At 35.9% G+C, this 14,401-nt stretch overlaps 1 protein-coding gene across 2 annotated transcripts in view; it reads left to right on the top strand.

Moving 5' to 3' along the window:
- MAN1A2 (mannosidase alpha class 1A member 2) overlaps positions 1-14,401 on the top strand; it is a 178,989-nt gene that overhangs the window by 128,442 nt on the left and 36,146 nt on the right. For both annotated transcript variants that reach the window (XM_047870244.1, XM_047870245.1), the window contains exons 9-10: positions 8,160-8,275; positions 11,473-11,692. In XM_047870244.1, coding sequence (XP_047726200.1) covers positions 8,160-8,275; positions 11,473-11,692 — 336 coding nt within the window. The remainder of the gene's footprint in view (positions 1-8,159; positions 8,276-11,472; positions 11,693-14,401) is intronic.

Below are 14,401 nucleotides of genomic sequence, written 5' to 3'. Positions count from 1 at the left end.
AAAAAAAAAAAAAAAAGGTTAGAGTGGAAGAGAGCCAAAGCATAAGAGACTCTTAAAAACTGAGAACAAACTGAGGGTTGATGGGGGGTGGGAGGGAGAGGAGGGTGGGTGATGGGTATTGAGGAGGGCACCTTTTGGGATGAGCACTGGGTGTTGTATGGAAACCAATTTGACAATAAACTTCATATATTGGAAAAAAAAAAGAATAAAATTAATTAATTAATTAATTAAAAATTTTAAAAAAAGAGAGAGGAGAGGAATGGAGTTTGGGCATTTGGGTATTTTTACAAAATACATTCTTACTACAGTCCCCTGAGTAGTTTGAAATATTGTATCTGGACAGTGAGCTGTGAGAAAATTAAAAAGCTCTCAGTGCAAAGATGTGTTTACAGAAGGTTAAAAACTCCAAAAAGAAAATCTTAATACAAAGGGTTTTTTTTTTTGCATATTTCTGATAATTCATAGGAATGAGGTGTTTTAAGTTTTTTAAACTTATATTTTCAATGGATTTTCCATGTAAGATATTGAATATACTACAATTATAGACATCTTCATGTTGGGGGAAATTAGGAAGGTGTTTAAAACTGTATACCTGCAAATTTTAGTAAAACTTGCAAGAATGAGGGCTTCAAGTAGTTAATGCATTCATTCTGTAAACCTTTTTTTGTTGAATCTGTAAGTATTAGGTGTTACGCTAGGTATTACTGTTTCTCCCATAATTATTTGTTTCCTTAAACTGAAAATAAGTGAGAGACTGAAGATGGAATAATTTTTTTTAATGAAAAAATACCTTAAAATAAAAAAGAAAAAATACCTTAAAGACAAGTTATTATAATTGTGAAAATCTTTTAATACTTGAAAATGGAAAGTCAGCCATTTGTTTAATAATTACTCATTGAGTACTCTGTAAGTAAAAATCGTGTGAGGTGCTATAGGATATATAAAGAAACTTAAGCCAACGAGTGTCTCTTGTCAAGTTGCTCACAGTTTAGCAGAGAGTCTAATTTCCTTTAAGGCATTTCAGATTCATTAGCTATTTTTTTTTCATTTTTCTTTTTTTTAACTTTTTTTTCTCATCTGTTTTCAAATAGGTGTGTTAAAATCTTATATATTTGCCAACTTCTCAGTGCAAATTGATCAGTTTGGGCTTTATATATTAATTTATTTCTCTTAGTATACTTTTTAAAAAAAAAATTTTAGTGTTTATTTTTGAGAGAGAGAGAGAGAGAGCACCAGCAGGGGAGGAGCAGAGAGAGAGGGAAAATAGAACCCCAGGCAGGCTCCAGGCTCCTAGCTGTCAGCACAGAGCCGGACACGGGGCTCAAACTCCTGAACTGTGGATAATGACCTGAGCCGAAGTTGGAGGCTTAACCACCTGAGCTACCCAGGTGCCCCTCTTTTAGTATACTTTTAAAATATACTTATTTTATAATTGCTTTCAGAAGATAGCTGCATTATTTGCTTTTTCGTGGTATGGTAAATTCTATTAACATAGTTGAATTCTTTCATAACTCATTTTCCTTATGTGCATTGGAGTTTTTTTATTTGTTTGTTTTTGAGGAGGCGGGGGCACAAGTGAGCAAGGGGCAGAGAGAGGGGGAGAATCCCAGGAGGGGCAGGGAGAGAGAGAAAGAGAAGCAGGGCTCACCCGATGCAGGACTCGAATTCATGAACCATGAGATCATGACCTAAGCTGAAGTCAGATGCTTAACGACTGAGCCCCCAGGCGCACTGCATTGGAGTTTCATTTGCAAGCTCAATTTGAGTGAGAGCTTCATGAAGTGTATGTTTTTCTTTCCACTTTCATTACTTCTCCATTCCTGGAAGTTTTATTAATGCCTCCACTGGCTCATCGGTCTAGAACTTACTCTTTTTCATGCTGGAATCTCAGCTCTCCCAAGGGTATTATACATCTATTTTCCCCAATATATAGCAATTTATCCCAGTCTCAATCATAACAGCTGTTTCCGCTTCCTTCTGCTAGTCTAGGAGTTCCCACCATGAGTGAGTGCTTTGAACCCCATTATGTTGGAGGAGGGAAACTTCTAGATGTCTTTATTTACTTCACTTTCAAGAAATAGAAACTTCTGCTTTTAACACAATGAGTTTCTTTGTATTTCTTATGTATTACAGTTTGTATTTTGTTTTCAAGTGTGGAAATGCCTTTTAATATTATTTCAACCTTTGTTGTTGATGTGTGTTTCAGGGAAGGGGCAGGATTTTGCATGAAGTTAAAAGATCATCTTGATAATAGTCATTATAAAACTATGACAGGTTTTAAAAAAAATTATTCCATAAACCACCTAAAATCATCTTGAATTACGTGGTTGCAAGCTTACAAGTTGCACATAGTCTAGAAATACTGGAGTAAACTAAGATTCTCTAAGTTCCCACCTGCTTTGATTTTTATTCATGATAGGACAACAGTGGGAGCAGATTAGGAGACAGGGGAATGAGAAATCCAACATATACAGCATTAACAAATTATGCAGAAACAATTCAACTTGAGAAAGCTTTGTTAGGACTTCTGCCCCATGGTGGAAGATTGAACTATAACTTCACCACTGTGGCCAGCCGTCCTCATTGAGACCACAATGAAATGAAAGTATAGAAAAATGTAGAAAACAATAAACCCAAGATGGTAGAGAAATTTGGTGATAAACGGGAGATCATAATGGACAAGATATTTCAACAAATTAGCATAATGCATTCTGGCTGGGACTGTGTGAGTAGAAGCAAGAAAGGCACACCTAGAATATACTACAAGAACACTACAAAAACCGTAACTGATCGAGTTCCAGAGAGGTTCAGAGTTCATAAACTGTAAGTACATGTAATTGAATAATGAGTAAAAAGTAGAGCTAAAATCTAGGTATAAGATCATTAAAGGGAACATGGGCTCCACTTAAAATTCTTATGCACCAGCTCATTCTGACATTTACTAGTAGGCATAACTACATAGCACTTCTTATTTTATTTTTAATTTTTTAATGCTTATTTATTTTCGAGAGAGAAAGAGAACAGGAGTGGGGGAGGGGCAGAGAGGAGACACAGAATCTGAAGCAGGCTCCAGGCTCTGAGCTGTCAGCACATAGCCCGACACAGGGCTCAAACTCACAGACCATGAGATCATGACCTGAGCCAAAGTTGGACGCCCAACTGACTGAGCCACCCAGATGCCTTGAGCACTTATTTTTAAGAAATTTAATGATTTCATTGATAAGAAAGGTGAAAATTTTCCATATGGATGTTAATAACCCAGAATAAAGCCTCCCTTTATTCTGAAATTCGAGCAGATCCAATTTCACAATGAGTACCATTTTCCTGACTCTAAAGCAAAGCCTCGCACATAGCCCACCTTTCCTCAACTTAGCCTACACAGAAAGCATCCAGTCAGAATTCCCACTCAAGAGAGAGACCTTGTGACCAATAAGTCTGCTCAGTGAGAGCGTACCTACTGTTTGGTAGAGAAAAGCCCACACTAGCTACTGAGAACTTCATTCTTAAGTACAGATAAATAAATTATGGTTGATTGGTGCAGTGGGATATCAAACAGCAGTGTATACATATAGCCACATGGTTGAGTCTTAAGCATTGAGATCTGGAAGACTGATGCAAGAGAATATATGATACCTTTGTTAAACATACCAGTAGACAAAACTAAATAGTAGCAGATGAGAGAGGGTAGTAGATGATAGCCATGTAAAATAAGTGACTACCCCAAAAGTCAAGATAGTGGTTCACCTTTGAGGATGTGGGAATTGTAATTGAGAAAGGATATGTGAAAGGCTTTTGGAGTACTGACATTCTTCTGAGTAGAAATTATACAGATGTTCTCTATAATGAGCATAACATTTATGTTTTATATGCTTTTCTGTGCACATGTTAAATTTCGCAGAAAAAAAAAATCATTAAAGTCAAACAGGGATCCTAGAGGAAACTGAAGTAATTCTATAAATAAACATATCTGTTTATTTTGGAGAACTCTAAGAAGATGATGTGTTCATAAAATAAGAACAGGGTACATTGAAAAAGAAAGAATTAGAGGACAGAAAGGAAGTAAAAGGTATAATTGCTTACATTAAAAACCTCAGTGAAAGGACTAAAAGAAAAAATTGATTTTTTTTTAAAAATCCCAGAATATAGAAACAAAGAGACTGATTTGAGAGAGAAGGGTAATATAAAATCAATCCAAGGGGTCCAATTTCCAACTAATGAGAGTTTCAGAAGAGAGAAACAAAACTGAAGAAAATAAACAATAGAAGAGAATTTTCTCAGAGCTGAAAAATACTAATCTTTAGCACAATGAATGTAGGAAAAAAATTAACCAGTATCAAAATGAAGATATAAAGCTTGGAAAAATGAGTTGAGTGTGAGGAAGGGGGCATTGAGAGAGAACACCTTGAGCCTATAAAACAGCATCGCCAGTGTTTCTCACTCATGATACTTGTGTTACAGGACACTGGAACAGTACCTTTGAGAACCTCTGAGGGAAAATGATTTCCAACCTTGAATTTGATATCTTTATAAAATAAAATTAAGAAGCTCATAATAAAGCTACAATCCACATAGTCTTTCTTGGGAAATCATAGAAGAATATGATTCAGTACAACAGGCATGAACTAAGACATAGTATTGAGGAAATAATGGGTTTAACTTAGGAAAGCAGGAAAAGAGAAGTCTGAAAGTGATAGCTTAGGAGGAAGGTCTCTAGGGTGATGAAATGCAGGAGTGACTCAGTGTAAGTGACATGACTGAGGGGATGGGAAAGAATAAAAATGGTGAGAGACGTGCTCGCTTCGGCAGCACATATATTAAAAAATGGTGAGAGAAAAAGATAGGAGACGAAAGGAAGGCAACTAGAAAATCTGGGGGATGAAACCTAAAAGCTATATGAGAAAGTCATGGTTAAAATAAGAGGACAACTACAGTAAGGCATGTTTTTAAGCAGTTGATTGAAGTCTAAGACAAGACTGGGCAGCTGGTAAGATAGTTATGGTATCATTTGCTGAGTGAGTCCAGGATGTTTTGACATAGCCACAAAATTGAGGTAGCAGTGTTGATGGGGATATCTTGTCATACTTGTTTGGATATAGCTGCTTTAAAATAGTTGCTTGCCAAATATAAAATGACTCCATTCTTGTTCATTAGCAAATCATGTACCTAAAAGGCATCCCTAAATCTTTCTCTGTCCTATATGTTCATTAAATATGAGGGACATTCCCTGTCTACTTAGTTTCATATTGTTTTAATATTTTATATGTTATCTTTAATGATTTCCAGTAACCATAAAATATTTAAATCTTTTAGAATTAATTTAGCATCTAAGTATAATTTATCCTCTCAGCCCATCATCATATATTACCATCATTATAAAATTCTTAAATGTAAGCGTGATGAGTATTGAAAACTATTAGAAATTCAATCGTGATTTTCTTTTTTTTTTTTAAATTGTTTTTTCAACGTTTATTTATTTTTGGGACAGAGAGAGACAGAGCATGAACGGGGGAGGGGCAGAGAGAGAGGGAGACACAGAATCGGAAACAGGCTCCAGGCTCTGAGCCATCAGCCCAGAGCCTGACGCGGGGCTCGAACTCCCGGACCGCGAGATCGTGACCTGGCTGAAGTCGGACGCTTAACCGACTGCGCCACCCAGGCGCCCCTCAATCGTGATTTTCTTGTGCAGTCCGAAGCTTAGAGTAAGGGATCGTTGTACCTGTCTTCTGTTCCCCTAAGTGTCTTCTCTGATACCCAAACACTTAATGCTGGAGACTGAGGAAGCCTATGTAAGGCAGAGGGGTCCTTCTTCTAGACATTTAGATGGAAAACAAAGGAAATCATTAAGCTACCAAATCATTCTTGAGAGTATATGGCCGTTTTATGTGAACTTGACAAATCATTTAGTGATTGAGGTCAGAAAAATGGTTATCTTTGGAAGTTGGGTATTGATTGTGAGGGCCACATGAGGCAGATTTTTGGAATGCTGGAAATGCATTGTATTTTCATCTTGGTGGTGGATTTGTGGGTGTATACATACGTGAAATTCATCATGTGCACTAATGACTAGTGGGAAAAAAGTGAGAAAAGAGCATTTGAGATGCAGGCTACTGAAGGTACAAGCAAATTACTACAGTATTAGCAGACATGTTCTTGAAAGTGACTGGTAGACTTCCCCCCATTTATTATTTTCTGTAACAAAAAATGATTTAATTACACAAGTTACATGTAGTCCAGTAATACATAAGTATGCAAAATAAAAACTGAAGGACTACTTTCTGAGATGTAATTACTCTGCACAGTTGTCTTCTCATACCTTTTCTATGTGTACAGTAATATTCTTTGAAAATACAAATTTTAGCAGTATCAAACTATATTATTCTGAAACTTGTCCTTCCCTTACTTAACAGCATGTAATAGATATCCTTCAATATCTGGTACAGATTGCAGATTCATCTGATTCTGTTTAATGATTGCATGTTCTGTTACATATTTGTAGTTTATGATTTGTTTGTACTATAATTTATGTAGCTACTTCTCTAGACTTTTGAAGTTATCTTATGTTTAATGAATATAGTGCTCTGATGAAGTGTTTGTTTTTATATCTATACTTGTGTGTTTGTGCAAGTATTTGTTATAGGATAATTCCAGAAGTAGAAAGCCTACTTAAATTTTGAAAGCTACTATAAAACTTCCCTCCATTCCCAGCAACTTTGAACCATAACTTTATCCACATTGGGCGCTAACAATTTTTAACATGTTTGCCAGGGTGCCTGGGTGGTTCGGTTGGTAAAGTGTCCGACTCTTGATCTCGGCTCAGGTCATGATCTTACTGTTTGTGAGATCGAGCCCTGCTGTCAGCCCAGAACCTGCTTGGAATTCTCTCTCTCCCTCTCTCTCTGCCCCTTCGCCGCTCTCACTTGCTCTCAAAATAAATAAACTTAAAAAAAAAAAACTTTGAAAAATGTTTGCCAATTAAATCAACAAAATGAAACCTCATTGTTTTAATTTGCTTTTCTCTGGTCACTGATGGAGTTGAACTTCCTTTTTTACGTTAATTATCAATTTGTGTTACTTTTTTTAAATTACTTGTGTGTGCTCGGTAGCAATTGTCCTTATTTAATTATCAGGCTTCTTTGTACAGGGCATTAACCCTTACTTCTGTTCTATGTGTTGCATATATCTGTTCCTATTCTATTTCTTGCCTTACAGATTCATTTATGGTAGCTTGTACCATATATCGCTATAAATCTTTTTCTTTGTGGCTCCTTTGTTTTGCCAAAGAAGATCATTCGCTAAAGAAGGGCAGACATTTTATTATATTTTTTTCTGGTGTACTTACAGTTTTCTGTTTTACTGTTAAGTCATTAATCCACCACAAATTTATATTTATGAGCTACAGATAAAAACATTAATATGCATTTTCCCCCAAGCAGAAAACCAGTTGTTCCACAAACCACCCAGGTTTTCCCCGAGAAAGTAGAAAACCAGCGCTGGTACTCCATGAATGATTGACAGCTCGCAAAAGTGTGCTGTTTTTCTTTTCATGCAGGGAGGATATGTGTTTTTAAACAAAGCTTAAGAATGTAGGGCAGGGCTTGTCAAAAGTCAGGGATAAAAGAGTACGGTTGCCTTGGGAGTTATGATGTTGCCTTGGATAGGATTAAAAGTGCAGGGCATTATTACCAAGGAATTCTTGGACTTATTTTAATCTGCTGTCTATAGAATAGAAATCACCATTAACCACCCTATGGAAAAAATGGGCTCTTTTTGGTTAACATCAGATTTAGGTATATCTCATATTTAATCTTCTAGCTTGTATAGTTTAAGTCCTTATCATATGAAAGATAATTGTTTTCAGTTCTGGAAAAGCTTGGTTGTGTGACAATGTACAAACTACATGGCTGAAGAAAAAGACTCCTAAATATGTGAAATACCTCATCCAGCAGGAAGAGACTTCTGGAAAATTGGGTACCCACGTAGAAGAGAGTGATGAGAGTATACTTTTGCTCAACTGAATTTGAAGTAGGCTGGAAGTAAGGCTGTCAGTATAATTTTAAATGACTGACCAGTAATAGTCATTATAATTGAGAAAGATTATTGAATTGCCTTCTGTCTTCTCTTTCCTCCACCTTCACCCTTCTCTTTTCCTTTCGTTACAGATCATACGTCAGTTGGCGGGCTGGGAGACAGTTTTTATGAATACTTACTGAAAGCATGGTTGATGTCAGATAAAACAGACCATGAGGCAAGGAAAATGTATGATGATGCTATTGAGGTAATTCTTGTCACAACAGTTGCCTGCTTAACATTCTGAATATATGCTATGTTTCATAGTGACCAGTGAACACCTTACATGCGTTTTATTATATGCCCTCCCTATAGAGTTTTAGAATTTTAATATAAAAATCTTACATTGTTTTCATTTTTGGGGGCATTTTGTTACTTTTTTCTTCTTCTAAATATAATTTTATTGTTGGGGCGCCTGGGTGGCTCAGTCGGTTGAGCATCCAACTTCGCTTCAGGTCATGATCTCACAGTCTGTGGGTTCGAGCCCCGCTTTGGGCTCTGTGCTGTCAGTTCAGAGCCTGGAGCCTGCTTCAGACTCTGTGTAACCCCCCCTCTGCCCCCTCCCCCGCTCAAGCTCTGTCTCTGTCTCTCAAAAATTAATGAATAAACATTAAACATTAATGAATAAACATTAAACAAATTTTTAAATATAATTTATTGTCAAGTTAACATACAGTGTATACAGTGTGCTCTTGGTTTTGGGAGTAGATTCCCATGATTCATTAAAGAAATTGTTGAAGAATTTAGTGTAACATATTTATGTATGGAAACTTAATTACATTTAGTTATTATCTACACAGACTGAAAAAACTTCTGACGTCACATATACATTTCCATAAACATTTCTTCTTTCAAATGACATTGAACCTACACATGGAAAGCCTTATGGATAAATACTAAGGGCAAAACACTTATCTAGTACTTTCCACATGCCAGGTGCTGTTGTAACCCCTTTTATGTATATGAAAGCAAATAATCTTTACTATCATTTTACACATGAGGACCTTACGGCACAAAGAGGTTGAATAATTGCTGACAGTCACATATCTAGTATGTGTTGGAGCCTGGAACTGAACAGTCTGGCTCCAGGGCCTGTGCTTTTAACCACTTGACTGTTTCATATTTATGTAACCTTTTACCACAGTGTTGTGACAGCTTAAAATTGGAACAGGTTTCAGTCTTGGAAGCACTTGTATGCGATATTACCAAGCAAAAACTGTGAGATAGAGAAGTGTGTTAACCACTTAAGTTATTTGCTTTCTGATCCACTATAACCCCATAGCCCTTTAGTGATTTTAATCAGTTTTTAAAGTTACATATAAACATTTCTTTTAATTTGTTACTCATTTATTTTTAATGAAGTATTGTCGACACATTATGTGTCATTAATTTCAGGTATAAAACAGTGATTTGACAAGTCGGTACATAATGCTATGCTCACCATTGACTTTTATCCCTTTTATGCTCACCATTGACTTTTATCGCTCCTTTTATCCCTGTGACTTACTCATTCCATGACTGGAAGCCTATATCTGACTCTTCTTCACCCATTTTGCCCATCCTTCTCTCCCCTTATTCCTGATATTCTTGAGTTTTGTTTTTTCTCCTTTTTTGTTTTTTTTTTTGGATCAAAGCTGTTTGTGATTTTCAAAGAGACACATTTAGGCTTTGTTGATTGTGTATATATTTCATATATATTAACACTATTCAGAGTTACAGTTGTTTTGTTTTTAAAGTAAAGCAAAAATCTTATCCTTTTTATATCCTTACTTTTTAGGGAACTAATTTCCTGTAGTTGTTTAACTCAGAGGAGTGAAACTAATACTTGGCATATAGTGTTCTTTCCATTGTGGGCAGTCAATAAATGTTTCTTGAGGAGGCATTTATTGGTGCCTTACATGTAGAAAACGTGCTAGATGCCACAAGACTCACAAAGATAAAAAACATTGTCCTTGCACTGGAAAAACTAACCTTTTCTTTTGTGCCTCAGTGTACTGTGGTTAAAAGAACAACAAAAACTTGTAAATCAAGCATTTATTGACTGTAAGCTACACTTAACAGACCTTGTGAAGTATAACATGATGAATAAGGCATACTCCTTATAGTTCTGAAACAAACCTCATCATTATAAAGAATACACAATAGATTTTTCCAAAGCTGTTATTGAACTTGTCAGAGAACAATCTACAAACATGTGGGTTAATTCTTTTATTCCTCTTTATTGTCAGGAAAGTATATTTTCTAATCAGATGTAATACTTTTTACCTTTTCACCAAAGAGAACTGAATTTATGAAGTTATACTTTTCCCTAGAAGTATCACTAAAGGTAGAAAATTAATTTATAGCCCCATTTAGCAAAGTCTGAGAACATAGTCCAAAGGAACAAAGCTCTTAGAAATCTCATTTTTTTAATGTTTATTTATTTTTGAGAGAGAGACCAGACAGGGAACGAGCAGGGGAGGGGCAGAGAGAGACACACACACACAAAATCTGGAGCAGATTCCAGGCTCTGAGCTGTGAGCACAAAGCCCGACGCGGGGCTTGAACCCACGAATCATGAGATCATGACCTGAGCTCAAGTCAGGCACCCAACCGACTGAACTACCTAGGTGCCCCAAAAATCCCATTTTTAAAGTTAAATGTGATTGTTGGACTCTATTTTATGTTACATTCAAGTTTAATACAAAATATTTTTCTTGCCATCCCTACATCTTGTGAGTAAAATTGACGTTCCAGTAGGATGGACTGTGTTTGTTACGTGGTCTCTCATAGCCATGGCACAACACCCAAAATAAGTGCCTAAGTTGGCAAAGTAAGGGGCTATGGAGTTAAGTTTGAACCTTTAACTAGTTTTGTAAGCTTTATAACTTATAAGATGCCTCATCTACTAGTACCTTCTTAAAGTACTTTGACAAGAGATATAGTTATATGGAAAAGGAGAAACCATTTTAACTGTCAAAATCCCATTTTTAGATTAACTTCGATATTCTTCATCTTCAGTTTTATTGTATGAAATAGAAAATAAATTGGTAGAGTCTTTTGGGTTAAACTTGCTATATAACTATATTAATTTATTTCTATTCATGATCTCAATTGATTATTATGAATTCCATTTAGCTCAAGAAGAAAAAAACCTATAATACAGGTGGTGTGTTGAAAGGTAGTCTTTAGGCCAGTCTTCCCTCTTCCACCTTGTCTTTGTCGTAGTAGTGATGGGGTATTTGTTCAAGATTATATGCAACTTGTTTACTCTCCAAAACTAACTTACTATAAATTAACTCTTCCGGCTTGGGAAAGTTACCAGTTTGTAGAATATCCTATTACCAAGGTTTTATGATATGTAGAAGGATGTAGTAACACTAACACTTTGCTTCTAAAATTTTAACTATCTTCTCTTTCTCGTAGGCTATAGAGAAACATCTTATTAAGAAGTCCCGAGGAGGTCTCACCTTTATTGGAGAGTGGAAAAATGGGCACTTAGAAAAGAAGATGGGGCATTTGGCCTGTTTTGCTGGGGGAATGTTTGCACTAGGAGCAGATGGTTCCAGAATGGATAAAGCTGGTCATTATTTAGAGCTAGGGGCAGAAATTGCACGTACATGTCATGAGTCATATGACAGAACTGGTAAGAGTATTAATAACACTAACTACTTAGACTAAAATAACCTCTAAGTTAAAAATATGTCCAGAAATTAGAAGGAAAATATATGGGCAGTTTTCGCTTTAAAATAGGTTATTCTAACACAGTAAATCATTTTCTTAAGACCTTGAATTTTTCATTCTGGAAATGTATTCCTGAATCATTTTTTTCAATTCTGAATTCTACTACTGACTTTGTTAATAAAGATTTTGAAGAAATTGTTTTAGTGACAAGAGGCGGGGATGACAAATGACATTTGGGGATGTATGGGATTACATTATTTAGTATAGTAAGAATCCATTTTAGCCATTCATTTCAGCTTCTGTAGGACTAGTTACTTAAAAGAACACAAAACCTGATTTAGATTACTGGCTTGTCTATACTCTTGTGAAAATAAGAGTGACCAAAAGATAATAGTAGTTATTTGAATGTATAATTGTTATCTAGGTATCTAGTAGTCTCTTAGTCAGTTTACCAGTAATTTTAGAGTTGATTGTGCGTTTAACTAAAAAGATCCTCTGTATTGCTTTAGGCACATATGTAATATTTTGGGGCTTCAGTGTCCTTACCTCAAAAATGAGTTGGTTTTCAGTGGTGAAAAAAATTGGTTCTTGGGGGTGAAAAAAAATCTTTTTTTCTTTTTTTGTATACAGTCATAGATACAGTCATTTATATACAGTCATAGATAAACAGTGTATATTTATTATTAAAATTTCACAGAGAGAGAAGACAATTAGGTTTTTTATTTATGTTTTTATTAAAAAAAGAGAACATGAGCAGGAGAGGGGCAGAGAGAGAAGGAGACACAGATTCCAAAGTAGGCTCCAGGCTCTGAGCTGTCACCACAGATCCCGCTAAGGGGCTCAAACTCACATACCATGAGATTGTGACCTGAGCCAAAGTCCGACGTTTAACAGACTGAGCCACCCAGGCGCCCCAACAATTAGATTTTTAAACATCCTGAAAAAGGACTGAGAAATACTGAAGTAGACCTTCCAAGATTTTTTTCTGGTTTTAAAAATGTGTTTCTATATGAAATAATGGACAATGAGTTCCCAGAAAAAGTAAACACTAGTAATTTCTATTTGTGATTTCAGAAATTGAATTGTTGCTTTTATTAAATAACTGAATTTCCATCTTAGGGTTGCTGTGCCACCAGGTACCATGACACAGGTGTGACTGGCTTAAAATTTATCCTAGTTCATTTTAGTTCAGGTTACTTCAGGTTGCCTTTATATAATGAGGAATTGAACTTATGGTGAAATTGACCCTTCAGTTCTCTCACTAAGTAAGGCAGAGATTCCATTTCTTGACAAACTACAGCTAAGTCAAAAGGACATTGAAGTAGAAGTTATTTTAGGGTGGTTTAGTGTTGGTATGTAGTACGTAGAAAGTCAGTGATCTAAGTTATAAATAGAAGCTAAATTATATTATGTTAATAATATAGAGTATCAAATATATATTTAAAATGCAGCTAAAATTAGTAAAACATTGAGGACCACTATGGCTATTCAGTGTATGTACTAGGACCCATGATAATAAGACTTATTATGTAGGTCTTGGCCACAAATCCGCTAATAGATATAAAACAGTAGGATTTCATACAGACGTATTAAAAATATGATATGCTGGGGCGCCTGGGTGGCGCAGTCGGTTGGGCGTCCGACTTCAGCCAGGTCACGATCTCGCGGTCCGTGAGTTCGAGCCCCGCGTCGGGCTCTGGGCTGATGGCTCAGAGCCTGGAGCCTGTTTCCGATTCTGTGTCTCCCTCTCTCTCTGCCCCTCCCCCGTTCATGCTCTGTCTCTCTCTGTCCCAAAAATAAATAAATGTTGAAAAAAAAAATTAAAAAAAAATGCAAAATTAAAAAAAAAAAATGATATGCTGTAGTTAGTATAATTAATCATTCACTCCATTAAACATGGAGCACCTATTATGTGCCAAGCATTATGCTAGATGCTTACAGGTGGAATTGTGAATAAGACCTGTCCCTTGCCTTTGAGAAATCCATAGAATACCAGAGTTATCAGAGGATTCCCTGACTTGCACATTTTGTAATGACATTGCTGATGCTGATATGAAATACTGTGATATTATAGAAAGAAAATGTGGCCTAGGATTCAAAAGTCCCATGTTCCACTATTTATTATCTATGAACCTTAGGCAAGTCATTTAACCTGCCTAAGTCTCAGGTGCTCCATCTGCAAAACAATGGGATAACAATACCTATTCTGTCTTCCTCAGAATGCTGTTGTGAGTATAAATGAAATTTTAAACCATCCAGTCTATTGTTGTTGCTGTCATACTTGTTCTGATTGTCATTCTCACATTGCAAGTCAATGAACCTGTGGCCCTCTTTGCCATGGTATGCCCAAAAAGATTACTCTTTGATTTGTGTCCTGTATTTTCAAATCTTTCACTGTTTTTACTCATCTTTAATCTCAGTTTAGATCCTTGAATTAAAAGGCAGATTCTAGTGTTGCTTCCTTCCCACTTGGTTATTATATCTTATGTGTTTTGGTATAGCTGTGCTGTATTTTTGGCCACCTTGTTTAAAAATACCTGTTCACTTCTTAGCAGTTATTTCAGCTAAATTCACACAATAATTACTTTGGAATTTCACTTTCATTTGTTGTTGGAATTAGAATTAATGTTAATTCAAAGTTTGGTAATCTTTATATATTCTGCCTTATTGA

This window comes from Prionailurus viverrinus, chromosome C1 (assembly GCF_022837055.1).
Source record: "Prionailurus viverrinus isolate Anna chromosome C1, UM_Priviv_1.0, whole genome shotgun sequence".
NCBI lineage: Eukaryota > Metazoa > Chordata > Mammalia > Carnivora > Felidae > Prionailurus > Prionailurus viverrinus.
The sequence above is the reverse complement of the archived record's forward strand: the minus strand, read 5'-3'. Positions and strand labels throughout refer to the sequence as shown.